General features: G+C 42.6%; 1 protein-coding gene across 1 annotated transcript in view; it reads right to left on the bottom strand.

Annotated features, from left to right (window-relative positions):
• LOC309601585 (protein Hook homolog 3-like) overlaps positions 1-26,453 on the bottom strand; it is a gene marked incomplete at its 3' end in the record, with an annotated part of 117,592 nt that overhangs the window by 31,348 nt on the left and 59,791 nt on the right. The window contains exons 6-12 of the mRNA XM_082334686.1: positions 21,494-21,561; positions 13,501-13,563; positions 12,623-12,706; positions 11,214-11,377; positions 3,634-3,774; positions 2,434-2,635; positions 47-157 (exon numbers count right to left, since the gene is read on the bottom strand). Of these exons, the coding sequence (XP_082190812.1) occupies positions 47-157; positions 2,434-2,635; positions 3,634-3,774; positions 11,214-11,377; positions 12,623-12,706; positions 13,501-13,563; positions 21,494-21,561 (833 nt within the window). The remainder of the gene's footprint in view (positions 1-46; positions 158-2,433; positions 2,636-3,633; positions 3,775-11,213; positions 11,378-12,622; positions 12,707-13,500; positions 13,564-21,493; positions 21,562-26,453) is intronic.

The raw sequence follows: 26,453 nt of genomic DNA on the forward strand, positions 1-26,453 counted from the left end.
ATGATTGCTTTCACTACTACTAGAAAAATGATATAATGAAACTTACATCTTTTTCTTTTTGGAGGCTGTCTACTTTTTCTTTCAACTGTTTGCATTCATAATCTAGTTTATCAGCTTTCTTGGATTCTTCAGATAATCTGTTTTGTAATTCCACTGCCTGTGAGAGCAAGAAGCAGTAATTTGTCTGCAATTATTAACATTAAAAGAAAACATATGAAAGAAAGTAGTTAATGACCATGCGCCATGAGGCAAATAAGTGAAATATTTACCTACAGGAAAGTCTAAAATTCTTTTTCATCAATTGTTATATGTTTCAGTATAACCAAAAGAATTCAAATACTAGGCATTAGCACAAATAAAAGAAAAAACAAAAAGATGTAAAGTATCTTTAAAAATTTACATACAAGTGAGATTTACAGGAAAAACTGTATAATCCTATGAACCAAAGAGCTTAGGAATAGTAGAATAAACCTCCTACTTTCAGAGAAGCCAAGGAAAAGAAAAAACTCTCAAGAAACCTTTTGTCATCTCTTTTTCTACAAACCTCACTCAGAAGTCAGGCACCGGTTCATGCAGTTAGGTAAATTTTCTTGTGCTTAGACATTTGTTATTGTTTATTAATACACAAACATGAAAATTCAGCTGCAGGCTCATTATCAGTTTTCTTTATTTCAAGGGGCAATATGTTCCTAACAAAATCTCGTAGATATTTTTCAAGCTGTAAATTAGCAAAGAGCTTTTAAAACTAAAAAAGGAGAAGTATAAAAGCTTAGCAGAAAAGATCAGTGAGCACAGGACAACTCAGCAAAGTTCTCAGCCTTTACTAGTGTAGACTCAATCCCAGAATGTTAATAACATAACACAGAGTATGAAAGCAGTAAACAGAGTAAAGACTGACTGGCAAACACATAAGCTGAATGAAGGCTCAGCTGAAGATATATAATTAATTCTTATAGCAGGACACAGAGTTAGGACTCCTGGAAACTAATTTGTGACATGTCACATTTATACTTTCTTCATTCATGTTTTGGTCTCAAAGGTGTATTCAAGAGGAGCCTGACTTTATAGACAATGAAGGCAAACAGACTGTGTGTTTGTTCTGAGACAGTGTGGTTAAAGTGAAAGAAACTCTTGTCTGCCAGATTAGAGACCTGAGTTTTATTCCAGTCTCAGCCAGCAGTAAAGTTCCATACAACACATCAGCTCCTCAGTTGTAAAATCTCATCCATAAAACATTGGGAATGAGGGAGAAGAGATATTCTTTGCAGATGCACAGCTTAGACATAAAGAACAAAGTTTCCCCTTTAAAAATCTGCATCATCATTGAAATAAGCATGATCAGATGCAAACATCAGGGATAACACAACTGTAATGGGTGCTCTGTTATTTGGAGGAATTATTCCTTTTATGAGCAAATGAGATATTAATGGTGTGTGAAAGAGTGTCTCCTCCTATATTTCCTTTTCCCTTTGATTGTATGTTACTTCAGCCTTTTTCTTATCCAAGTTCTGTTATTTTTCTGGTGGAATCAATTGGACTATAATAACAATCAGCCCAGGGAGGTGCAAACTAATTGCCCTAGTTATCAAGATGGCCAAATGCAGGGAAACAGCTTTCAAGTTTGAGGGATGCACATCACTCCAGGGCTTGCAATGCTCTTGGTGCCTGATTTTGTATCTTTTTAAATTCTGCTGTGGATTGACCTGTAGTGTGACCATTCAAGGTTAAGGGAAGTCAGAATAAAGACAAGGCACTGTTCACATAAATCGAGCTCAAGCTGGCCCTGCAAAAAGGATCTCAGAATGATGGCAAGTCAATGTACTGTAGATGCAAAAAGGAGATATGCATGTGTCCTCCACCTTTATAGAAATAGTCACATCCCTCTCAGTGGAACAGGAAAATAAACGGATGTTCTCCATTCCTGAGGGCTCTGGTGATACACAAGGTACTTTTCTTGATGCATATATGCAACAAGGATGATATAGAGGAAGGAGGATGTATACTTTCTAGCCACAGATGGACAAATTCAGGTTAGAAACGAGAAGAAAAAAATCTTACTTAACCACTAGAATAACTTACCAAGGCTATGGTGGATTCCCCACTGCTGGAAATTTTCAAGTGAAGAGTGGATGCTTTTTCTGAGAAAGAAGCTCTAATTCTAGCCCCACTACTGAACTTGAATTAGGAATAATTTGATAAACCTGTTACTTTTTGAGAGGTACGACTGTTCATTGACAAAAGTAACACAAACTTGACATAATGACCAATAAGCAATGTAGGGAGGGAGGAAGAAAGAAGTATTTACAAAAGAAGCAAACACAAGGAGCTGTTTTTGTTTGTTTGTTTGTTTGTTTTTACTTTGAGGTATAAGCCATGTTGCAAAGAAGAAATGTTGAGAAATGCAGAGAATTATTGTACTGATGATGTTCTCACCTGTCTCTTGTATGTCTCCAGCTGGCTACGTGCTGCATTGGCTTTCCGAAGTTCTTCCTCCAGGCTCACAGTGTTTTGCATGTACACCATATTTTTCTCTTCTAATAGTTTCACTTGCCGCCGTAAATCACCCAGGTCTTCCAGTTTCTTTTTGTATGACTCTACCTGGCTTTCTAACTTAGCCACTTTATCAGAAGAATGCCTGGGAAGACAAGAGATTGAACATTTGTATCAAATCTGTACTTGGAACACTAAAAATCAATGTAGAAAACATTCCCAGATATCAAGGGAGCAGAAGAACACAAACATCCTCACACACTACTAAATGTCTTGGTTTTCAAGTTGTCTGCTCCCCCCCCCATTAGTTGACACAAAGTGCTGTTATCAGAAGTGCTTTTGAATCGCATAATTCTTCCTATAATTTCCTTATCTGCTTCCAATATTAATTAAAAAATTAATTGTTAACACTCCTACAATTCCAACCTATTTCCTTCCAACTCTAAATTCATCCTCAGAAGCCAGTGCTTTACCAGAGTAAAAATAATATTTTCTGCCCTTCTTTTTTTTTTTTTTTAAGATAACCAGGGATAAACGTGTTCTGAAAAAGGAAATGGCAAATTTATGCTAACAGCTATTATTTCCATTTCCCAAGCAGTCATATAGGATTACCATAATAGTTTTGGAGTCTGAATCCTTTTTAAAAAAAACGCAAGACAGAGCTCAGTTTATAATACATTCAATTTTCTCAATATTGGATCGTTACTTTAAATTGTAACCAGCTCCTAAGTAATTCACAACTTGATTGAAAACAAACAACATTAGGAAAATATCCTCTAATTTGAAAGTTTTCACAAAAATTTCAAACACCCAAAACCTGTAAGCTAACAATAACAAATGAATCCCCATAGCCATACTCAGCAGTGTGAAACTAGAATGAATTCAGCTGAACTGAACTTTTTGGTACGTAGTAATCTGATGTCAGACTGCTTGACACGCAAGTTAGAACCATCATTTTGATGGTCACAGAGTGGCTTTTACTTACTTGCCTAAGAAGTGTTTTAATACATATCCATCCTTAAAACTATTACATGAAAAGCTAATGAAGACTAAATTTAATTATATGAATTTTACTGTGGATTAAAACTATTTATATATTCTAAAAAAGAAAAAACAACCCAAAGCTAATGGAACATAGTTTACCTGAGTACATCTATTTCATCCTTCAAAGACTGAGCCTCTTCTGCTAATGTACTAAGCTCTTCAGTCTGTTGTCTCAGTTCTGCAATTTCCTTTTCTAGTTCTTCACAACGTATGCGAAAGTCATCTTTGGCAGCTTCTAACCTGTACAATCGAAGTAAAACAGGACGACATGGTTGAGAGCCTCTGGGTAAGAATTAGGGGAAAAAGCTAATAAAGCGGATGTTGTTGTGAGAGTCTACTATAGATCACCCAGCCAGGCCGATGACACCAATGTATTATTCTGTAAGGAATTAAGGGAAATCAGTTGCCCTTGTTCTTATGGGTGACTTCAACTTCCCAGATGTTAATGAACAGATCCAGGAAATTCCTGAAACACATTGAAGATAACTTTTTGATACAGGTACCAAGAGAGCCGACTAGGAAAGGTGCCCTCTTAGATCTGTTGTTTGTAAATAGAGATGGTCTCGTGGGTGATGTGATGATTCATGGCTGTCTTGGCCACAGTGATCATGAAATGGTTGAGTTTAAAATCTTTGGTGATATGAGAAAAATTGTTAGCAGAGCTACTACCCTGGATTTTGGGAGAGCAGACTTCAGGCTGCTCAAGAAACTAGTTAGTAAGGTCCCCTAGGAATCTGCTTTTGAGGGTGTTGGGGTCCATAAATGCTGGTCACTTTTTAAGAGCCATCTTTTAAAAGCGCAGGAGCAGGCAATTCCAATGTGTCAGAAGTCAAGCAAGTGGGGCAGACCGGCTTGGATGAGCAGTGATCTCCTGGAACTTAGGAGGAAAAAGAAAGTGTATGGACTTTGGAAGCAAGGTCAGGCTACACAGAAGGACTACAGAGATGCTGTTTGCCACTGTGGGGAGAAAATTTGTACAGCCAAAGCTCAGTTGGAGTTGTAGCTGGCCAGTACTGTGGTGGATAACAAAAAAAGGCTTTTTTAAGTATGCTACAGCAAAAGGAGGACTGAAGAAAATATTGGTCCGTTACTTGATGAGGTTGGTCACCTCACAAATAGGGATGTAGACAAAGCAGAGATGTTTAATGCCTTGTTTGCCTCTGTCTTTGACACCAATGATGGGCTCTGGGACCACTGGAGCCGTGGGTTGGAGGACCGTGACTTGGGGAATGAAGCTCCCAGTTGACTTTGAACTTATATGGGATTTGCTGCTGCAGCTGAATCCACATAAGTCTATGGGACCCGATGGGATTCATCCCAGGGTACTGAAAGAGTTGGCCGATGTTATTGTGAGACCTCTCTCAGTTATTTATCAATGGTCTTGGGAATCTGGAGAGGTCCCAGTAGACTGGAAGCTAACAAATGCTATTCCAATTTTCAAGAAGGGCAAGAAAGAAGACCCTGGTAATTATAGGCCTGTCAGTTTCACTTTGGTGCCTGGCAAAATTATGAAGAAGATTATTCTGGGAGTTATTGAAAAACACTTGAAAGACAATGCAGTCATCGGTCAGAGAAAACATGGGTTCATGAAGGGAAAGTCATGCCTTACTAACTTAATATCCCTTTATGACAAGGTTACCCATCTAGTGGACAAAGGGAAGGCAGTGGATGTGGGGTTTTTTTTACTTATTTTAGCAAAGTTTTCGATACTGTCTCTCACAGTATCCTTCTGGACAAAATGTCCAGCATACAGCTAGATATGTATGCAATACGATGGGTGAACAATTGGCTGAAGGGTCAGGCTCAAAGAGCTGTAGTAAATGGGGTAACATCTGGCTGGCGACCAGCCACTAATGGTGTTCCCCAAGGCTCAGTTTTAGGGGCAGTTCTCTTCAATGTTTTTATCAATGACCTGGATATAGGAGTTCATAGAATCATAGAATCATAGAATTCTTTGGGATGGAAGGGACCTTTAAAGGTCATCTAGTCAACCCCCCTGCAATTGGCAGGGACATCTACAACTAGATCAGGTTGCTCAGAGCGCCATCCAGCCTGGCCTTGAATGTTTCCAAGGATGAGGCATCTGCCACCTCTCTGGGCAACCCGTTCCAGTGTTTCACCACCCTCATCGTGAAAAATTTCTTCCTTATCTCTAGTCTGAATCTCCCCTCTTTTAGTTTAAAACCATTACCCCTTGTCCTATCGCTATTGGCCCTGCTAAAAAGTCTGTCCCCATCTTTCTTATAAGCCCCCTTTAAGTACTGAAAGGCCGCAATAAGGTCTCCCTGGAGCCTTCTCTTCTCTAGGCTGAACAACCCCAGCTCTTTCAGCCTTTCCTCATAAGAGAGGTGTTCCATCCCTCTGATCATTTTTGTGGCCCTGTGCAGTTGAGTGCAGACTAAGTTTGCTCCCCAGGAAAGTGGTCATGGCCCCAAGCCTGTTGGTGTTCGAGAAGACATCGCTGTTAGATATATGGTTTAATTTTTAGGTTGCCCTGTGTGGAGTCAGGAGTTGGACTCGATGATCCTTGTGGGTCCCTTCTCACTCAGGATCTTCTATGATTCTCACCTTGAGACATTATTACCTTTCTTTATGATCATCATCCTCTCTAGAAACACCAGAAACAAAGCTTTCTGATGCACAGTGAAACAACAGTCCAATGCACAACACCACACAGAATGGAGTTTTGCTCTCAAATACCTCACTTACTCAAAAACATAGAAGCAGATCACTTTTCTGATGTTTCCAATTCAATTACAATATTTCTACTTTGAAATATCACAAGGAAATGTGTGTGTCAATTGTGCTGGAAAGAAAAAAAAATCTGAGATTTCTCTATGATAACATGGGAAGTTCTTGCAGAAGTTTTCACTCCCCCCCTTTTGGGGCACAGAAAGTTTGAACATGAAAACTTTATCCTAGGGTTTATCCCAGGATTTTGTCCAGCTGTCCAGCTCCCTTATACTGTCATCAATGTTGGCAGCCAGATCTGATCTTCAGATGCTGTAGCTCTCACTTAATTTTTATTTTTAGATGCTATGCCTGTTCAGTGCCTCTGAAGAACCAAGTATTTTGACTAGCATGTAAAGAGTACAGAACAAAGTCTCTGGTATGACAAACTCTCATCAATATATGTAGGAAAAGTTGCATGAAGTTGGAAGTGAGTGAAGGGAATAATCAAGAGGAACTTTGACAAAACATGGTGAATGAGTGGAGAAGACAACTTGGTAGCACAGAGTGCGAAGTGCCATTGTGAATTTGATCCAAAATTAAAATAAAAAAAATAATAAAGATGATACCCATAAAAAGGGATGCAGTCAAGAAAGAGGTATAGCAGCAGTTAATTCAAGGACTCCAGTTAATTCAAGCAGTTAATTCAAGGAGAATGGAGATAAGATGGTCAATGGGAGCCTTAAGCCAAAAATTACAAAGGTTTCAATGATAGACTAGAACAGTCAAAGGACACAGAAGGTTGAGAAAACAGCTGCTGCACCACACTGCATATCAACAAAGCTGTACCTAGTAGATCTGTTTGGTCTACTAGAGCTGGAAGAATAAAAAGACAGACAAGTTGTCATTAGAAATCACACAGGGAGAATGCAGAGAAATGAGATAAAGGAGCACTGAAAGACAGAGATTCAGTGGACAGATGAGAAAGGTTTCAAAAAGTCTCCAAAACCTTGATGTAAAGAGCATAGAGGAAGGTGGAACGACCACTGTTACAGGCAGTGCAGAAATTAAAGCAGGGGGGTGGGGGAGAGAAGAAGAGAGAGAGAAAATCTGTTTAGTATAAACAGGAAGTGACAATTGTGGTAGGAATTGTTCCAGATAATTAAGAAAAATATCCTAAGATGAGTTATAAGGGCAATTTAGAGAAACGTGAATATACTATTTCTTTACAGTGTAGCTATATAGAGACAAGGAAAATGTGCATTAGCTGGAGTGAAAGATGGAGAAGCACAGACTTTTTCAAGAAACAAAAGTCATATGCGAACACAAAGTGAGAAGAACTAAGAGAGAGGAAGGAAGCTTGGCAAGAGAAAGTAGAAGGATGGGAAAACACATGCACAAAAGGTAATAAAAGGTTACAGGAAAGTTGACATCAGAATTACAGAAGGGTGTAGGAAAAGAGGGCAGAAAGAAGAAAAAACAAAAGTGTAGGGAGATGTATTGGATGTACATGGCAAGGTTTTGGTAGCATGGGGGGGATCAGGGGTGGCCTCTGTGAGAAGAGGTAAGGGGCTGCCCTCTGCCAGACAAAGCCGGTTCCAGCCAGCTCCATCAACAGACCCACCGCAGGCCAAAGCTGAGCCAATTAAAGAAGCTGGTGATGCTTTTGTGAAGACATATTTAAGAAAGGGCAAAACGCCACAGAAGCAGAAAGGAGTGAGGGGGAAAGTATGAGAAACAATAGTGTGACCACCAAGGTAAGAGAAAAAGGAGGGGGAGGAGGTGCTCCAGGCACTGGAGCAGATATTTCCCTGTAGCCCGTGGAAGAGACCATGGTAGAGCAGATATCCACACTGCAGCCCATGGAGGGCCCCATGCTGGTAGCAGGTGGGTATTTCCTGAAGGAACTGCAGCCTGTGGAGAGCCCATAATGGAGTAGTTTCTCCTGACAAGAACTGCGGCCTGTGGAGAACCCACGCTGGAGCAGTTCATGAAGGACTGCAGCCCATAAGAAGGACCGCAGCCCATAAGAAGGACCCACGCTGGAGCAGGGGAAGAGTGTGAGGAGGAAGGAGCAGCAGATAGGAACCATTATGGACTGACTGCGACCCCCTAGTCCCCATCCCCCTTGCACCACTCAGGGTGTGGGGGGAGGTAAGAGGAGTCAGGAATGAAGGAGTGAAGTTGAGTCTGGGAAAATTTGGGTGTGGGGGGAAGGTGTTTTAATTTTTAGTTTTGTTTCTCACCATCCAAATCTATTGTAATTGGCAATATTAAATTAACTTTCCCCAAGTCAAATCTGTTTTGCTCATGATGGTAAGTGATAAGTGATCTCCCTGTCTTTATCTCGATCCACTAGCTTTTTCATCTTATGTTCTCCATCTGTCCTGTTAAAGAGAGGGCATGAGAAAGCAGCTGAGTGGGCATCTGGCAGCTGGCCAAGGTTGACCCACCACAGGAGACACTCTAGTTTCAATCAAAGGAGAGGGAAAATAGAGGAACAAGAATGAGAAGGTGAGGGTGAAAGGGACCCACTTCTCTCAGCATCAGCGTTGACTTATGCAGGCTGAAAGTGAGGGTGAATAGGGAGTACTTAGAGTTAAATGTGGAAAAATATTTCCATGTGTTAGAGGAAATACAGAGGGGGAGTAGAGGTCGCTTGAGTATTAAGTGATGTAAAGAGTGGCCACCACCTCCAGCAGCTCCAGTCCAGGATTTCCTCCTGCCTGGCCACTGTAGCCCAGTCAGGTGTGATGAGGGATCTGAGGCCTCTGTCCAGGCTGAGGGATGCAGCTGCCACTTTCCCATTTGCAGGTTTAACCAGTAGTGAAGCTGAGCACATATCCCAGAGACACACACCGACATGCACCAACACACAGAACACTGCCACAGACAGCTACACAGACTGCCACAGACAAGGCATTGCCTTCAACAGCACCTATGTATAGGACTCTCATAAAACAACTATGGCAGCCAAGTCCCCTTCCTCCTCTTTGGCTGGTAGAGATAGGTGGTCACTAGTGAAGGCACACACACAACACTCCCTAGATTCACAAGCACATGCACATTCATGGACCCTCCACCCACCTGATACCCCTGCCAAGACCCAGGGTCTCCTATTCGCCAGCTAGTCCACCTTGAAATTTGCTAGTGAATACACATGCATACTCACACACACACCAGGTTTGGGGAAAGATACAGACACTCAGCCCCTCCCCAGCAGCCGGCACCAGGCACGTGGGCTATGACCCGCAGTCCCTTTCCAGCTGCCGGCACCAAACCCCTCACTCGCCTCACTCACGCTGGTCCCTCCCAGTAGCTGGTTTTTGGGACATACATCATTCCAGCCCCAGTGGCTGGTGGCCGAGACCCCCACCTGCTCCAGTAGCTGGCACTGAGACTCCCACTTGCTCCAGTTGCTGTCACCACAGGCCTGGGGCACCAACACCCCCGGTCTGATTCCAGTAGCTGACCACAAATCCACCCATGCTTGTCTCCCCAGTAGCTGGCACCTAGTCCTTGCAGTCCTCACACACATGCACACACATACCCTCAATTGCGCTGGTCCCTTCCAGTAACTGGTTTTTGGGACACACATTGTTCCCACCCCAGTGGCTGATGGGTGAGACCCCCACCTGCTACAGTAGCTGGCACTGAGACTCCCACTCGCTCCAGTTGCTGACACCATTGACTGGGGGTGCCTACACCCTCAGTCTGACTTGAGTAGCTGGCACCAAATCAACGCGTGCTGGTTCCCCCAGTAGCTCACACTCCAAGCACAAAGTCTGTAGAACCCTCCCTAGATCCAGAGAGCTATGGCCCCTCCAACTACTGACTCTAGGACCCTCACTTGTTCCAGTAGCTGACACCACAGGCCGTGGGGTGCCTACAGTCCCAGTCTGACTCCAGTTGCTGGCCCCAAATCCACTCACACCAGTCTCACCAATAGCTGGCAGTTAGTCCTTGCAGCACACATACACATGGGATAGAGAGTGAGATTACACAGAGAGACAGTTAAGAAAAGATTTACTAAGAAGATAGATAGAACAGACTGCAGTGATCAGGCACAGGGCATACTGACCAGCCCCATTTTATACACCTTTCTATCTAACACCCTCTTTGTTCCTTCCCCCTGCATGTTCCTTCATCGATTTGTATAGTTCTATAGATTCCTTCACCCCTCCCAGTCCAGTGTCCAGGATCTCCCCTGGTTTACAGTTTTATCAATTGTAAAGTTCTGGTTGGTCTTCCTGGAAGTGGCACCTGTAGTTTCTTGATAGCCCATCAAGAAAGCCCAAGTATGACTGGCATGCTTTGCTGCTTGTTGTTGTCTCCATGTTTGTTTTGTCAGGTCTGTGTCACTGTATATTTGGTTTTTTGTCTTCTCCTTATCATCCCAATTTAGGAGTTCCTCGATCAGATAACTTTGCTGGAATAAGCATTCTCACACTCTCACATACGCTTATCATTTGGTGTGACTGAGCAGGTTTGGTTTTCGTCACTGCCTCCCTTATCATTTCTCGGTTAGGTTTGTGTCCCTGTATGTTCTTGTTTATGGTTTCCTCCTTTTCTTATTATCCCTTTTTTGCAGTGAAAAGGTCCTTGACCAGATAACCTTAAAGGAGCAGACACTCTCCTTCCATGTACCCTTACATTAAGGACTGTTTTTATCTTTCAGATAGCAAATAATTTCTTTTCAAATTTATAGAAGGAAATACTTTTTGCTATTAAAAATACTGTCTGCAGTATACTCCATATCAAACTTTCAGCTAGGAATTGCTACAATTTCCAGGGAGGGGAAGGGGAGTGGATGCAGCATTTCAGTATTTTTTTAAAAATCCACATTTTTCAAAGTCTGAGCTTATAAACAGGTAGATCATAACACAAACTTCACTCCTATGGTTATTATGCCACCCATTATAATAATTTAGCATAAATGACAGTAGAACCAAAAGCATACAAGTCATACTGGCTGCCAACTACAGTTTATCCACTTGTGGCTTTTTTACCTGAATGTTTCCTCTTGGAGGTGCTCTAATTGGGTCTGCAGCTGCAAGTGCCTACGACCTGCAGGGCTGTTGGGATCTTCTATAGAATCTGATTGATTCAAACGTTCCATCAGAATCTGGTTCTCAGCAAGTAAAATGCTCTTCTCCTCTTGAAGTGCTGCAACCTGTTGTAATAAAAGAACAGACTGGAATAATGGAGCTGTTAGCTATAAAGAACAATTTTTTGGTGCACACAGTAAAGCATTAACACAACTCATAACTGGAAACATCGAAGTTCACAAAACTGTATTTCACAGGAACATATTGTAACTTTAATACTTTTTCATTTGATATGTGATATAACCAATGTATTACAGCATTAGGGACAGGATTTACCATAAAGAAAACAGTGTTCTTACCTTTATTTCTCAGAAATATCTAAAGAAAAATACCTTAGTTATAAAAGAAGATTATGTCACTGTATTAAAGTCTGCCTACTTTTCAAACACCACCACCCCACGCACACACCCTAGCACCCAATAGTAAGGTTTTTTAACATGTTTTCCAAAGGAAACAATGTTTATACAATCACACAGAATATTCAAGTCTCTCATAGCCATGCCTCTCCAAGAAATTTTTTAATCCAATGGCCAGTTGCAAACAGACTTGAAACAGGAACAGAGGTCCCAAAGATGATTAAATTTCTGCCAGCTTTGTGAAAACAGGCAGTGGGGCAGAAAGCCAAAGTTCTGTGACTCGAAGAACATCTGAAGCATAAGCTCATATTATTAGACACTACACAATCAAAATGCAGGTAGGAGGGGAAAAGAAAGAATGTAAATATCCAAAGAGAAAGGAAAGTTTTGATCAGAACTTGCATCTGACACAACAAAATCAGCCAACCAATTTGTCAAACACAAATCAATAAGGCACAAGGCTTCATTAATTCCGGTTTTTACTGCTTGGCTAAAAGCCAAATTATACGCCAAAATAGGAATTGATTGAAATGGCTCTTTTGGGTTCCAGGTTTAGTCTGTTGATGCCTTCCAAATCAGATATGCTCAGTTTACAGTAAAACTTAGTTTATACACAAGTGATTGTCTAGAGTAACTTTGATTTGGTTGTAACTTTTTACTGAAATCATTATACCAGCAGAACTCCTCCTAGGATTTCTGTAACTCATGAATTGAGCAATGCAGTTCATTTCTTGCTTGGATGCAAAAAAGCTTTGTCAGTACCAATCACCTTAATGCTGACATCATTGAATCAATACAAGTAGGCATGCACTTTTTACTCTGCTAACATGGGTAAAGAAATACAGCAACTGAGGATTTTTTTTTTAAAATATAAAAGGTAGATTTCCACAATAATCCCTTTCTTCAGCTGTCCAAGAATTAACATACTTTTTTCTCGATTTGAAGATGACCTACCTGCATATCTAACTCATGACATCTCTGGGCAATTTCTTCTTTTGTTGCTAGGGCTTCATGTAATTCTTCTGTAGTTTTCTTCAGCTATCATAAACAACAATGATTTTTAGTTTCATAATTATATATCTCTATAAATGATATAGCAAAATTATGAATTATATGATTGTAAACTATTTTTTTACATTTATGTAATATTGACGTTTGGGGAAAAAAGAAAAGCAATTCTGCTTCTACAATGAAACAAAGTAGCAACTGTACTTTTCAAATACACAAAACATTGGGAGGTAGAATACAAGGAATAAACAGTTAAGGTAAAACTTGTCTAGTCACTGGGAACTACTCTTACTGTACAACAGGGGAAACAAGCAACATTGTGATGGAGAAACCTACCCATCTGAAAAAAGACACTGAATCTTATAAGCAGTGTGGAAACATTCCGTTACATCTCTTTAAGGGACTATATAATAACTAAGAGACTTATATCTTCCAAGTTTCTGTATGAATGTAGTCAGGGAAATAAAGAAATACCTACAAGAAAATTGGTCTGATAAAATATGCACATAGTTAATGCATATGTATATATTTTATTATGCATAATAAATTTTAGATGGGCCTTCTACTTTTCACAGACAGGATCATAATCTTTCATTTTTTAAGTTTACAAGGGACAGCTGACATAAAAATTAATTCCATCTACCAGAATTTATGTACTTCTACAAATAACTGTAAAAACAGTCAAGTTTTACTTTGTATCTATTATTCAAATTTTCCACAAAACTCTCCCACAAAAGAAAAGGTAGACTGCTTAACAATGAACCATAATGATTAGGCACTGATTTCTTGTGATTAAAGGAAAAGAAACATCTCATCTTAGATACCTGACGTTCAAGGTCAATGTAAGCATCATTTCCAAAAGACACTGGAGACTCTTTACTCATCAACTGCAATTAGATTACATTGGATTAGAAAAAACATAAGATTTATTTGCATATTAAAGATAAGTTTCAATGAAAAATTAGGTTCATCTTAACCTGTAGGAAAGCTCTTTTTTCTGACAACAGTAACACTTTTTACTTCATTTTTATATGAGGTACATTAAAAAAGAATTACAGAAAGACATATTCAGGACTTACTTATAATATCTAAAGTATGAAAACCATTACCTTACATAGTAATTCTCTCTTCTGAATAAGCACATTCATTATCTATCATGAAAGCTACACTATCCTTTGCAGAGCACTGTACTGAAGCAGCATTAGACTGGTGGCAGCTATTATGTGGCAGGCAAGATAGGTCTCAAATTGTTCTCTGGCAGTTGTTTTCATCTTTTCCCATTTTGAGAGCCCACATTCTTATTTTTGGTTTTGAAACATCTGTATCTCAACTAATTATAAAGAAATGAAAGAGGACCAAGCTTACTGCTCCTGATTTGTCTGGAATTTGCAATTAAAAATTTATAATCTAGAATGAGTATTTCTGAAACAAGCATTACAGTTCTTTGTAATCTGACTAATCTATCTGACTAGAAGAATGGTTTGTAATGGTTTTAGTGAGGAAAAAATGATTTTCAAGTCATTACTTTCTTAGAAAGCCCCAGATTGACTGACATGCTTATTGGGGGAAAAAAGGTTTTCTTTCAGGAACCTCACCCACTGATCAACTGCAACAGATAAATGGCTAGAAATAAATTTAAATGTTGTTACACATGTTTTAATACCAAAGAACCCCCTACCTACCCCCAGCAAACAAATTCTCATGGCAGGCTCAAAACAAGAGACACAGACAGACATATGATTTGAAGGTTCTAGCAAGCTCAAAGAGGCTGAGCTCTGACTGCTAGCCAGTTTTATTAGCTCCCCTGATAACACACTAAGGGCAGCTGTAGACACAATACTTAAAAAACATCATCTCCTTGGAATGGATAGCCAAGTAACCCTGACACCAGTTAAGGTGAAGTTAAGATTGAAAGCAGTACCATAAGAAATTTGAAATATATCTATATTACAGATATGTTGCAAATAACTCGAAAAGAAATGTTTTCGCTCCCTGAAAAAAAAAAAAAAAACACAAAACAAAAGTAAAATAGTAAAATATCCCAAAATTTAGGCAGGAAATCTGGCACTTGCCTGTTACTGACAGCACTGACTTAAAGAGATAGAAAAGAGAAGCTGATCTAGCAGAAAGTTTAGGGATTTTTTTTTTTTAAATCCTAATTCTAAGAACTCTCAATCTGCAGTTTTAGTCCTTGAAATGATTCCATAGTCATCCAATAGGATCTAAGACTGTTAGAATGCAGCATGAGTTAGAGAGATAACAAGTAGCAGAGCCCTCAGGCTCAAGTGACATCTCTTTAGTGACATCTTTTAGAGACGTAACAGAAAAAGGGAAATTGCTCTAGTGTTCAACATGGAATTAATAATTTCTTGCTCACATTCAGAAGCAATTTGATTACCAGTGAAGGCACAGGAAGGAAAGGCATATTGACAAAGACTTAAGAACTGTTATTTTCTTCTGAACACTTGCCACACTTTCTTGTCAGAAAGTACAGGAAACTATTCCTTTTAACTATTCCCCTGCAGTAAACCTCCGTCATGAAGTCTAACTGAGCACATGAGAAGTTATTCATGGCAACATAGTGGTCACTAACACTAACCTGTAGTTTTCTTCTTTTATGCTTCCATCTGCATTGTTAGTGTAATTTACCAGTTAAAGAAGATAAAAAAAAAACCTTTACTGCATACAGCAACTCTCCAGGCTAATGACTGCTAAGCACAGAAGAATGGTCTTTCCCATCACCATAGCCTTAAAAATAAATCAGGTTTCCTATTACTATCCTTAAAACATTTTTACAAAATACATTGCAGTGGATTTATTAACATGCTACAAAGTATTATCAGGAATACCTTAACTAGTCTATTAATTTTGCTAATAACTGACAAAAGAATATTCTCCTGCATGTTTCTCTATTTCTTTTCATTTGTCCAGTTACAAAATTTAGTTGTTCAGATTTTTTTTTCCAATTATTAGATAGAAATTTTTAAAAGCTTTTGATATTGTCTCTCACAGTATCCTTCTGGACAAAATGTCCAGCATACAGCTAGACAAGTCCATGATACGTTGGGTGAACAATTGGCTGATGGGTCAGGCTCAAAGTGTTATAGTCAATGGGGTTCATCAGGCTGGTGGCCAGTCACCAGTGGGGTTCCCCAGGGCTCAGTTTTAGGGCCAGTGCTCTTTAATGTTTTTATCAATGACCTGGATGCAGGAATAGAATGTACATCAAGTAAGTTTGCTGATGATACTAAACTAGGAGGAGCTGTGGACTCCATCGAGGGTAGAGAGGACTTACAGAGAGATATGGATAGACTGGAGAGCTGGGCAATCACCAACCGTATGAAATTTAACAAGAGCAAGTGCCAGATTCTGCACCTGGGACAGGGCAATCCTGGTTATACATACAAATTGGGGGACGAGAGGCTGGAGAGCAGCCCCCCAGAAAGAGATCTGGGGGCTTGGGTTGATGGCAAGTTGAATATGAGTCGACAGTGTGCCCTGGCAGCCAAAAAGGGCCAACCGTGTCCTGGGGTGCATCAAGCACAGCATAGCTAGCTGGTTGAGAAAGGCAATTGTCCCACTCTGTGCTGCACTGGTGTGGCCCCACCTCGAGCACTATGTGCAGTTTTGGGCGCCTCAATATATGAAGGACATGAAACTATTAGAGTGCGTCCAGAGGAGGGCGACCAAGATGGTGAAAGGTCTGGAGGGCAAGACTTATGAGGAGCAGCTGAGGTGGTCACTTGGCTTGTTCAGCTTGGAGAAGAGAAGGCTGAGGAGTGACCTCATTGCAGTCTACAACTTCCTCAAGAGGGGCAGCGGAGGAGGGAGGTGCTGATCTCCTCTCTGGTGACCAGCGATAGGACACGAGGAAATGGAATGAAGCTGCGCCAGGGGAAGTTCAGATTGGACATTAGGAAAAGGTTCTTCACTGAGAGGGTGGTCGGTCACTGGAACAGGCTCCCCAGGGAAGTGGTCATGGCACCAAGCCTGTCAGAGTTCAAGGAGCATCTGGATGACACTCTTAGTCATACGGTTTAGTTTTAGGTAGTCCTGTGAGGAGCAGGGAGTTGGACTTGATGATCCTTATGGGTCCCTTCCAACTCGAGTTATTCTATGATTTTATGAAAAAATTCTACAGTATTTGGTTGCTTATATAAAAGCAGTATAATACACTTCAGGAGCAACATAGTAGGAAAGGTAAAGGAAGGGGAGCCCATTATCAAAACATTCTTTAAGTCAATGTACTGAGTTTACATGGCAAGGTTTTGGTAGTGGTGGGGAGTGTAGGGGTGCCTTCTGTGAGAAGACACCAGAAGCTGCCCTCATGTTGGACAGAGACAGTTCCAGCTGGCTACAAGACAGACCCACCACTGGCCAAAGCTGAGCCAATCAGCGATGATGGTAGCTGTGATAACACATTTAGGAAAGGGTTAAAAATGATCATAGAACCATAGAATGTCCTGAGTTGGAAGGGACCCACAAGGATCATCGAGGCCAACTCCTGTCCCTGCATAGGACAGCCCCAAAATTCACCCCATTTGTCGGAGGACGTTGTCCAAATGCTTCTAGAATGTTGTCAGGCTTGGCGCCATGACTACCTCCCAGGGGAGCCTGTTCCAGTGCTCCACCACCCTCTGGGTGAAGAACCTTTTCCTAATGTCCAGCCTAAACCTCCCCTGGCATATCTTCCTGCCATTCCCTCGGGTCCTATCATTGGTCGTCAGGGAGAAGAGATCAGCGCCTGCCCCTCTTCCCCTTGTGAGGAAGCTGTAGACCGCAACGAGGTCTCCCCTCAGTCTCCTCTTCTCCAGGCTGAACAGACCAAGTGACTTCAGCCGCTCCTCATCTGGCTTCCCCTCTAAACCCTTCACCATCTTTGTGGCTCTCCTCTGGACCGGCTAGCAATACAGTGTTTACAGAATCATAGATTCATACAATCGTTAAGGTTGGAAAAGACCTTTAAGATCATCAAGTCCAACTGTTAACCTAACACTGCCAAGTCCACCACTAAATCATGTCTTTTAAGCACCACATCTACCCGTCTTTTAAATACCTCCAGGGATGGAGACTCAACCACTTCCCTGGGCAGCCTGTTCCGGTGCCTGACAGCCCTTTCGGTGAAGAAGTTTTTCCTAATATCCAACCTAAACCTCCCCTGGCGCAGCTTGAGGCCGTTTCCTCTCGTCCTATCACTTGCTACTTGGGAGAAGAGACCGACCCCCCACCTCACTACAACCTCCTTTCAGGTAGTTCTCCCCTCAGACCTCCTCAGAGGTCCTCCCCTCAGACCCCTCAGATCTCCCCTCAGCCTCCTCTTCTCCAGGCTAAACAACCCCAGCTCCCTCAGCCGCTCCTCATAAGACTTGTTCTCTAGACCCTTCACCAACTTCGTTGCCCGTCTTTGGACACGCTCCAGCCCCTCCATGTCCTTCTTGTAGTGAGGGGCCCAAAAGCGAACACAGCATTCGAGGTGCAGCCTCACCAGTGCCGAGTACAGGGGCACTATCACCTCCCTGGTCCTGCTGGCCACACTATTCCTCATACAAGCCAGGATGCCATTGGCCCTCTTGGCCACCTGAGCACACTGCTGGCTCATGTTCAGCCAGCTGTCGACCAACACCCCCAGGTCCTTTCCTGCCAGGCAGCTCTCCAGCCACTCCTCCCCTAGCCTGTAGCATTGCATGGAGTTGTTGTGACCCAAGTGCAGGACCTGGCACTTAGCCTTGTTGAACCTCATACAATTGGCCCCAGCCCATCGATCCAGCCTGTCCAGATCCCTCTGTAGGGCCTTCCTGCCCTCCAGCAGATCAACACTTCCACCCAACTTGGTGTCGTCTGCAATCTTACTGAGGGTGCACTCAATCCCCTCATCCAGATCATCAGTGAAGATGTTGGGACCAATGACTGCATTGTCTTTCAGGTGTTTTCCAATAACTCCCAGAATAATCTTCTCCATGATTTTGCCAGGCACAGAGATGAGACTGACAGGCCTGTAGTTACCGGGGTCATCCCTGTTGCCCTTCTTGAAGATTGGGACAACATTTGCCAGCTTCCAGTCAGCTAGGACCTCTCCAGATTCCCAAGAGCTCTGGAAAATCATTGAGAGAGGTCTCGCTATGACATCAGCCAGCTCTTTAAGTACCCTCGGATGAATCCCATCGGGCCCCATTGACTTATAGGGATCCAGCTGGAGCAGCAAATCCCGCACAAGTTCGGGGTTGGCTGGGAGTTTATCATTCTCGCACTCATGGTTCTCTAGCCCAGGGCTCTGGGGCTCCCAGAGCCCATCATCGGTGTTGAAGACCGAGGCGAAGAAAGCATTAAAATGTCTCTGCTTTGTCTGTGTCCCTGTTTGTGAGGTGACCATGCTCATCAAGTAACGGGCCAATGTTATTTCTCGCCTGCCTTTTGCTATTAACATATTTTAAAAAGCCCTTTTTATTGTCCTTCACAGTACTGGCCAGCTTCAGCTCTAATTGAGTTTTGGCCGCGTGAATTTCCTCCCTACAGTGGCGAGCAGCATCTCTGTAGTCCTCCCATGTCGCCTGACCTTGCTTCCACCTGCCATACATTTTCTTTTTTCGCCTTAGTTCTAGAAGAAGATCCCTACTTAGCCAAGCCGGCCTTCTACCGCGCCTGCTTGACTTCCGACATTTTGGAATTGCCTGCTCCTGTGCTCTTAGCAGGTGGTACTTAAAAAGTGACCAGCACTGATGGACCCCAGCACCTTCAAAAGCTTTTTCCCAGGGGCCCTTACGAAGTAGTTCCCTGAGCAGCCTGAAGTCAGCTCTCCTCATATCCAGAGTTGAGGGCTTGCTGGCAGTTTTCCTCCTGTTACCATAGATTTTAAACTTGACTGCTTCATGGTCGCCGTGGCCAAGGCAGCCACCAATCGCCACTTCACCCACGAGACCCTCTCCGTTAGTAAGCAGCAAGTCGAGGAAGGCACCTTTCCTGGTCGGTTCCCTTAGTACCTGTACCAAGAAGGTATCATCCAGATGGTTTAGGAATCTTCTGGACCTGCTTGTACCAGCTGTGTGGTATTCCCAGTTGACATCTGGCAAGTTGAAGTCCCCCAGAAGGACAAGGGCAGATGACTTGGAAGCATCCCTTAGTTCCTTAAAGAATAACTCATCCGTGTCGTCATCCTGGCTGGGTGGCCTCTAGTAGACTCCCACAACGACATCCGCTTTATTTGTCTGTCCCTTAATCCTTACCCAGAGGCTCTCAACTGGGCCATCGCCGACTGCTAGCTCCATGCACTCCAGCCCCTCCACTACATACAATGCCACCCCGCCGCCTCGCCTGCCCTGCCTATCCCTCCTGAAGAGCCTGTACCCATCCATCACGGCACACCAGTCACAGGACTCACCCCACCAGGTTTCACTTACACCTATGATGTCGTATCTCTGGGACTGGGCCAAGGCATCTAGCTCCTTTTGCTTGTTCCTCAGGCTGCGTGCATTTGTGTAGAAACACTTCAAGTGCGGTTCATTGTGCCCGTTGGCTCGTGGAGCAGCCTGAGGAATCTCACTAGCACGCAGCTCCTCGAACTTTGGCGTGCCATCCCGTTGCTCGTCGCTGACGAGCCTGGTATTGTCCCTTTCCCCCTTCCAATCTAGTTTAAAACTCTATCAGTCAGCCCTGCTCGCTCCTGAGCAAAACCTCTTGATGCGCAACAGCAGCTGAGGGAGAGGAATGAGAATATGTGAGAGAAAAAGCCATGCAGTCACCAAGGTCAGTGAAGAAGGAGGGGGAGGAGGTGCTCCAGGTGCTGGAGCAGAGATTCTCCCGTAGCCTGTGGTGAAGACCATGGTGACGCAGGTTGTCCCCTGCAGCCCACAGAGCACCACATCAGAGCAGATATCCACACCGCAGCCGGTGGAGGACCCCATGCCAGAGCAGGTAGATTTGCCCTGAAGGAAAATGCAGCCTGTGGAGACCCCATGTTGGAGTAGGCTCCTGGCAGGACCTGTGGTCCATGGAGAGGAGCCCACGCTGGAGCAGGCTCCTGGCAGGAACTGTGACCTCACAGGGGACCCATGCTGGAGCCGTCCATTCCTGAAGGACCACACCCTGTGGAACAGACCCATGATGAAGGAGCTCTAGAAGAACTGCATCCTGTGGGAAGGACCCATGTTGGAGACATTCATGAAGGACTGTATCCCGTGGGATGGACCCCATGCTAGAGAAGGGGAAGAGTGTGAGGAGGAAGGAGCAGCAGAGATGAAGTGTTATGACCTGACTGCAACCCCCTATTCCCCATCCCCCTGTGCTGCTCGGGGCGGGGGAGGAGGTATAGAAAATCGTGAGTGAAGTTGAGCCTAGGAAGAAGGGAGGGGTGGGGGAAGGCGTGGTTAGATTTGTTCTTATTTCTTTCTCATTATCCTACTCTGTTACAATTAATTGGCAATAAATTGAATTAATTTCCCCAAGTCGAATCTGTTTTGCCCATAACAGTATTTGGTAAGTGATCTCCCAGTCCTTATCTTGACCCATGAGCTTTTCCATTGTATTTTCTCCGCCTGTCCTGTTGAGGAGGGGGAGTGATAGAGCGGCTGGGTGGGCACCTGGAGGCTAGCTAAGGTCAACCCACCACAGTTGAGAAGATTTAAACTTCTAGAGAAGTGGGGCATGCTACTAAATTTGACATGAAGAAGGCTTGCTTGATTTGTTTTTCTAACTCAAAAGAGGAAAATGTTTCTTCTAGAATTGCAAACTCTGTGCCCTTTTTTTGTCACAGTGGAAAAAAAGTATGGGGTTTTGCAATATTGAAAGGCTTAATTTCTACACACTATGGACACTCTAACATACCTCCTGAATGGCTGTCATGACAACATGTTGAACTGATTCTTCCATCATCATTATGGTCTGTATGTACTCTGAAAATAAGAGCATTCAGGTGTGTTACTATTTAAGCTCAAGAAAGTCACACAGAACATGAGATCAGTAGTCGTATCTTTCCTACAAGCTGAGCAGGTGCTACAGATGAGACTGAAATTTGTAATTACCTTTCAAGTTTCAGGCCAGCAAACTCAAGAACACATTATAGAAAAAAAAGTCAATTTTGGCACCAAGATGTCTTTCTACAGTACCCTTATTTCACAGAATTTCCATATGAGGTCTTGAGAAAGCACAGAACTAAGAATACAATAAATCCTCTCCACATTTTCTCTTCCTTTTCTATATGTAGATGTGACCTGTATTGGAAGCATGCTGTAAGAGTGGTTAGAATGTCAAATTCTGATGTTTAGACAGAGTCAGAGTTTGTGACTTTTTGCCACTCAGGGTGATTTCGGAGGGTGAAAAACATATCCGCATACATAGCTTTGTCCCATTTTCCCTCCCTCCTTAAAAATAACAGGAGTTGCAGCAAGGCATTATACTTCAGAGTCCCATTCACAGGCCACTTCTCTTCATCATCTAATTTATACAATGGCCATCACCGATTACAATACTTAATTAGAGTTTTCTTATTCACATTTCCTCCAGGAGGACCCCCTATGTCCTCCCAGTGATAGAAAATGCAACCTAATGGAGATTTCTTTGGTATCTCTTTACTTTGTTGTAACCCTCCCATTTTATTGGTCCCAGTTCTTTCCTGTATTCCTGCAGTATCTTAACAGTTAGTTCCACGGTCCACACTTTACCACTTAGAGGGTTACAGAATTACTGTTTCACATCCATACAACCTTTTTCTTTCGCTTCGTCCATCTCCGGCCGTTTCCCTCGCGGGACAACGAAACCGTGGATCAGGACTCCGCACTCGCTTCGTACTAAGAGTACGTCTCATTCACACATGCGCAGGACAGCATACACACTTTTGACAACAAAACCGCTCCCATACCAATACAATGAACAAAAATCCTAAAAGCAAACACAGAGCAACTACTTACTTATCCTTATAACATGCCAAACACAATCCCAAAATCAAATAACCAAGTTCCAAAGCCAAGATCCAATGTACCCAAATGCAAGAGTTCCAAATGAGCACCAAAGTGCTCCCAGATGGGCACCGAAGTGCCCCCAGTGTATACCTTTAAGGCGCTAGCTGCCCGGTATACTCCACCAAGCATGAACCACTCATGGCTTACAGGGATTTCCAACAAATGACTAGTCCCAAACCAAATTTAAGAAAGAATACCTTTTTCTGAAGACGGTCTTTGTCTGCTCCCGCAGCGATCCGATTGAGGCAAGGAGTTCCTCCGGAAATTTTCCGGGGGTACCCTAGGGAATCCCGTTGAGAACGGGTCCTGCAGCCGAGCAGAGGGGGTCCCATCTGGGGTGCCAAAACTGATACAAAAATTCATGGATGCTTCTCCTCACAGTCTGAATCCCCCCCAAGGGAGAAACGGAGTATTCGGAGAGTCCCTGAAATGGAACTCAATAGCAACAAAGTTACTATTAAGCAGGTATCCTTTATTGCAGCGCTGGGCAGCACTGGGGATTCTCCACCATAAGTGCTCCACCGATCTGGTAGACTTTCAGAGATTATATACTATAAAGTCCTACATATTCACAGGATTTCCGAGAAATCATTTACATAAACATGAGGATTCCTGGAACTTATTAACATATGCAAATGTCCGGTCCGCATGCGCAGTCGTCTCCCGTGGTGGTCTTCAGGTGGTCTCTGGAGGTCTTCAGATGAAGGCTCGTAGTCTTCTTCACTGTGTTTGCTGATTGACCTTTGCTTCTGCGCAAACTCAGTCCTAGGATCACATAAACGATGTCCTTCAAGGCTGTTGTCATTCTTTTGTGACTTCCTATCTTCCGTGCATTTGTTCTCCCAAGGCCCAGTTGTCTGAGATGGGATTATCCTGGAGCCCCCTTATCTTACAACCATTCTATCTACCCCTAAATCACAAAGGCCTTTCTTTTGTTTAGTTAAGTGACTAAGATATTTAAATATCCTCCTTGCCCCTAGGCTTTTCAGGAGGCATTTTGATGCAGTGGCTTTGTCTATCTTGGCTTTAACCCTTTCAATACATTCCTCACTAATAAATGCCAATCAGCTACCAAAATAAAGAATGAGAAATTTACTCTTCTGTGACTGACCAACACACGCCCACAGCGGAAGAAGGATCAGAGGAATCATAGAATCATAGAATCATTTAGATTGGAAAAGACCTTTAAGATTATCCAGTCTAACCATAAACCTAACAGTGCAAGAATGCTGAGCTCAGGGAAGAATGTAAGGAATGATCGCCAATTATTGTAAAGAAAGCTGAACTTATCTCAACACAAGGGGGACTGGACGGTAGCATTCCTTTTAGTTATAGGGCTGTACCAGTGGGTCATCAGGTTGTATAAACAGTCTTCCCTGAGATAATTAGTAGAGAGTAATGGCTTCCTGAGATAGCCAGACTGGGGAGGGGGGAGTGTATATGTGCCTCAGCCCAACATAAAGTAGAAAAACTGGATAACTAATAAAATGCACTTTGAAGAGAGCAACAGGCTTGAGCTAACTTCCACACACGTATTCCTTCCAGGCAACTGGGGACACTCAGTGTTGTGACAGTGACCATAGAGAGATCGGTAATGGGAAACACATTTGTATTGTGATTCAGCTGTATGTTGCAATTGCTATATTATGCTTGTACTGTGATTTCAGTATACTGCTGTATCACTCTGCTAAATCAAAATCCCATGTAACATCAAATATCTTCAAATAAGTAAATTTTATATTAAGCATTAAACCCTCCTCATGTGGAAAATCTAAAAGAACTTGGTCAGAGAGTATTTGACTCTGACAAATTCAGAGATGTTAACTAAGCAGTCAAGTGGAAGAGAGGTAGCTTAAATTAATAGTTATTTATGTACTTAAGAAAGGGAAAACACTTGTATTCTAAATAAGAGGATGGCCAGACTTTCTTTTGCTTAAGGGAAGAACAAAAGTAGTTTCAGGATGATACATTAAAGCAATTTAGAACCCTGAGAAAACTGGAAAGGGGTTATTAGCTTAAAAGCTAAGACATACAATACACAAGGAAGACAACAGTCTTGAAAAGTGAGCTGCCATTTTGCCAGAAAGGAAACAGACGTGAAGTGTATTAGGGAGACACAGCCTTTGCTAGAACCTTAGCGTAAATACAGTAAGCACAGCTTTTTTCTTTCACTTATCCACCTACATCGTTTATGAAGACTCTTGCAACTTGCCCCAATATCTGCTGGAGGGACAACACAACAGGGCATAAGCAATCCAGGAAGTTCCTGGAGTGCATCAATGACAACTTCCTGACTCCAGTGATAGAGGAAACAATGAGGAAAGGTGTTCTGCTATACTGATGTCTTGCAGAAACAGCAATTTTACAATTAGCAAAACTACTAACCACCTGTGCCTTGGGAAAGGAATTTGGGAGGGAGCTAAAAGATATGGAAGTGTTTGTGTAAGTAACGAACCGTGGAAAATATCTCGGTTAATAGAGATTGCTTATAAGGTTTATAACAATAGAAAATAATTGGAAAAGAAGGAAAAACAGAGAGAGAAAGTAAGGGAAAAGAAACAAAATGCTGCGATTTTGGCAGCCGCATTTGCCCAAGCACAAACCTCTCAGGGAAGAGGTTTCTCAAGAGGACAAGGGCATGGCAGAGGACAAAGAGCAGGAAGAAATCCAGGGAATAGAATCCCTTTGGGAGAAGATCAGTGTGCAATTTGTAGAGAACAGGGACATTGGAAAAATGAATGTCTGAAGAAGCAATTAATCAATTGGAATTCCCCATCTGCACCTGTTCCGGAGGCAGATCTGCTTATGATCAGTACAGAAGAGCATTTAGATTGACAGGGATCAGGGGTTGAAAAATTAGCGTCCCCAGCCCAACCCCTGGTTTCAGTTAAGCTGGGGAATGAGACAGTTGAGGGCCTCATTTTGTTGCAGAAGTGGTTCAAGGGGCGTCAAGATTTTTACAAATTAAGTGGGATTTACATACTCCATGGAGACCCCAGTCCAGTGGAAAAGTAGAAAGGATGAATCAGACCATAAAGAGGCAGATTGGAAAATTATGTCAGGAAACCCATTTGAAATGGATAGAGGTTTTACCTCTAGCATTATTAAGGATTAGAATAACCCCTAGAGTTAGAGAAGGAATTAGTCCATTTGAAATTCTGTATGGGAAGCCTTACACTGTAAATTTAACAGGGAAAGGAACTCAGATGCACCTTAAGGGTGATCAAATTTTGAGTGACTCTCTCTTGTCTATGGCAAGGGTTCTCGCTTCTCTCCATAGGTACGTCCAACTGAGAACTCCTGTGCCTTTGGATTCACCTGTACATCCGTTTAAGCCAGGAGATCAGGTGTATCTACAGACCTGGAAAGAGGAGCCATTGACAGAAAAGTGGAAGGGACCTTACCTTGTACTATTAACTATTAACTATGAATACTGCTGTGAAACTTCAAGGGATTCACTACACCAGATTAAAAGTGGCCCCTCCAAAGATATGGAAAGTTGAACAAGTTCAACCTTTGAAGTTAAAAATACGCAGAGACAAATGAACTGCACTTGGACAGATATTGAATCAGTTTTACATTTAGAGTGTGTACAGGTACACTACTTTTCTAAAGCCCAACAATGAGAGAAATATGGTGGTTACTTTTTTTTCCTTTCCTGAGACAGATAACCAAAGGGAACCAGGAGGGATGCTCTGATTCCTGGATTCATAATCTCCATTTGGAAATGGTTGAAAAGGCTATGAAAACAGCTAATTGAACAAGTTGCTGGGTGTGTACCTATTTTCCGGAGCATAGCAATAAGGGAGCACCTTTAGTCAGAATAC

This window comes from Platalea leucorodia (assembly GCF_965183815.1).
Source record: "Platalea leucorodia genome assembly, chromosome: W".
Taxonomy (NCBI): domain Eukaryota; kingdom Metazoa; phylum Chordata; class Aves; order Pelecaniformes; family Threskiornithidae; genus Platalea; species Platalea leucorodia.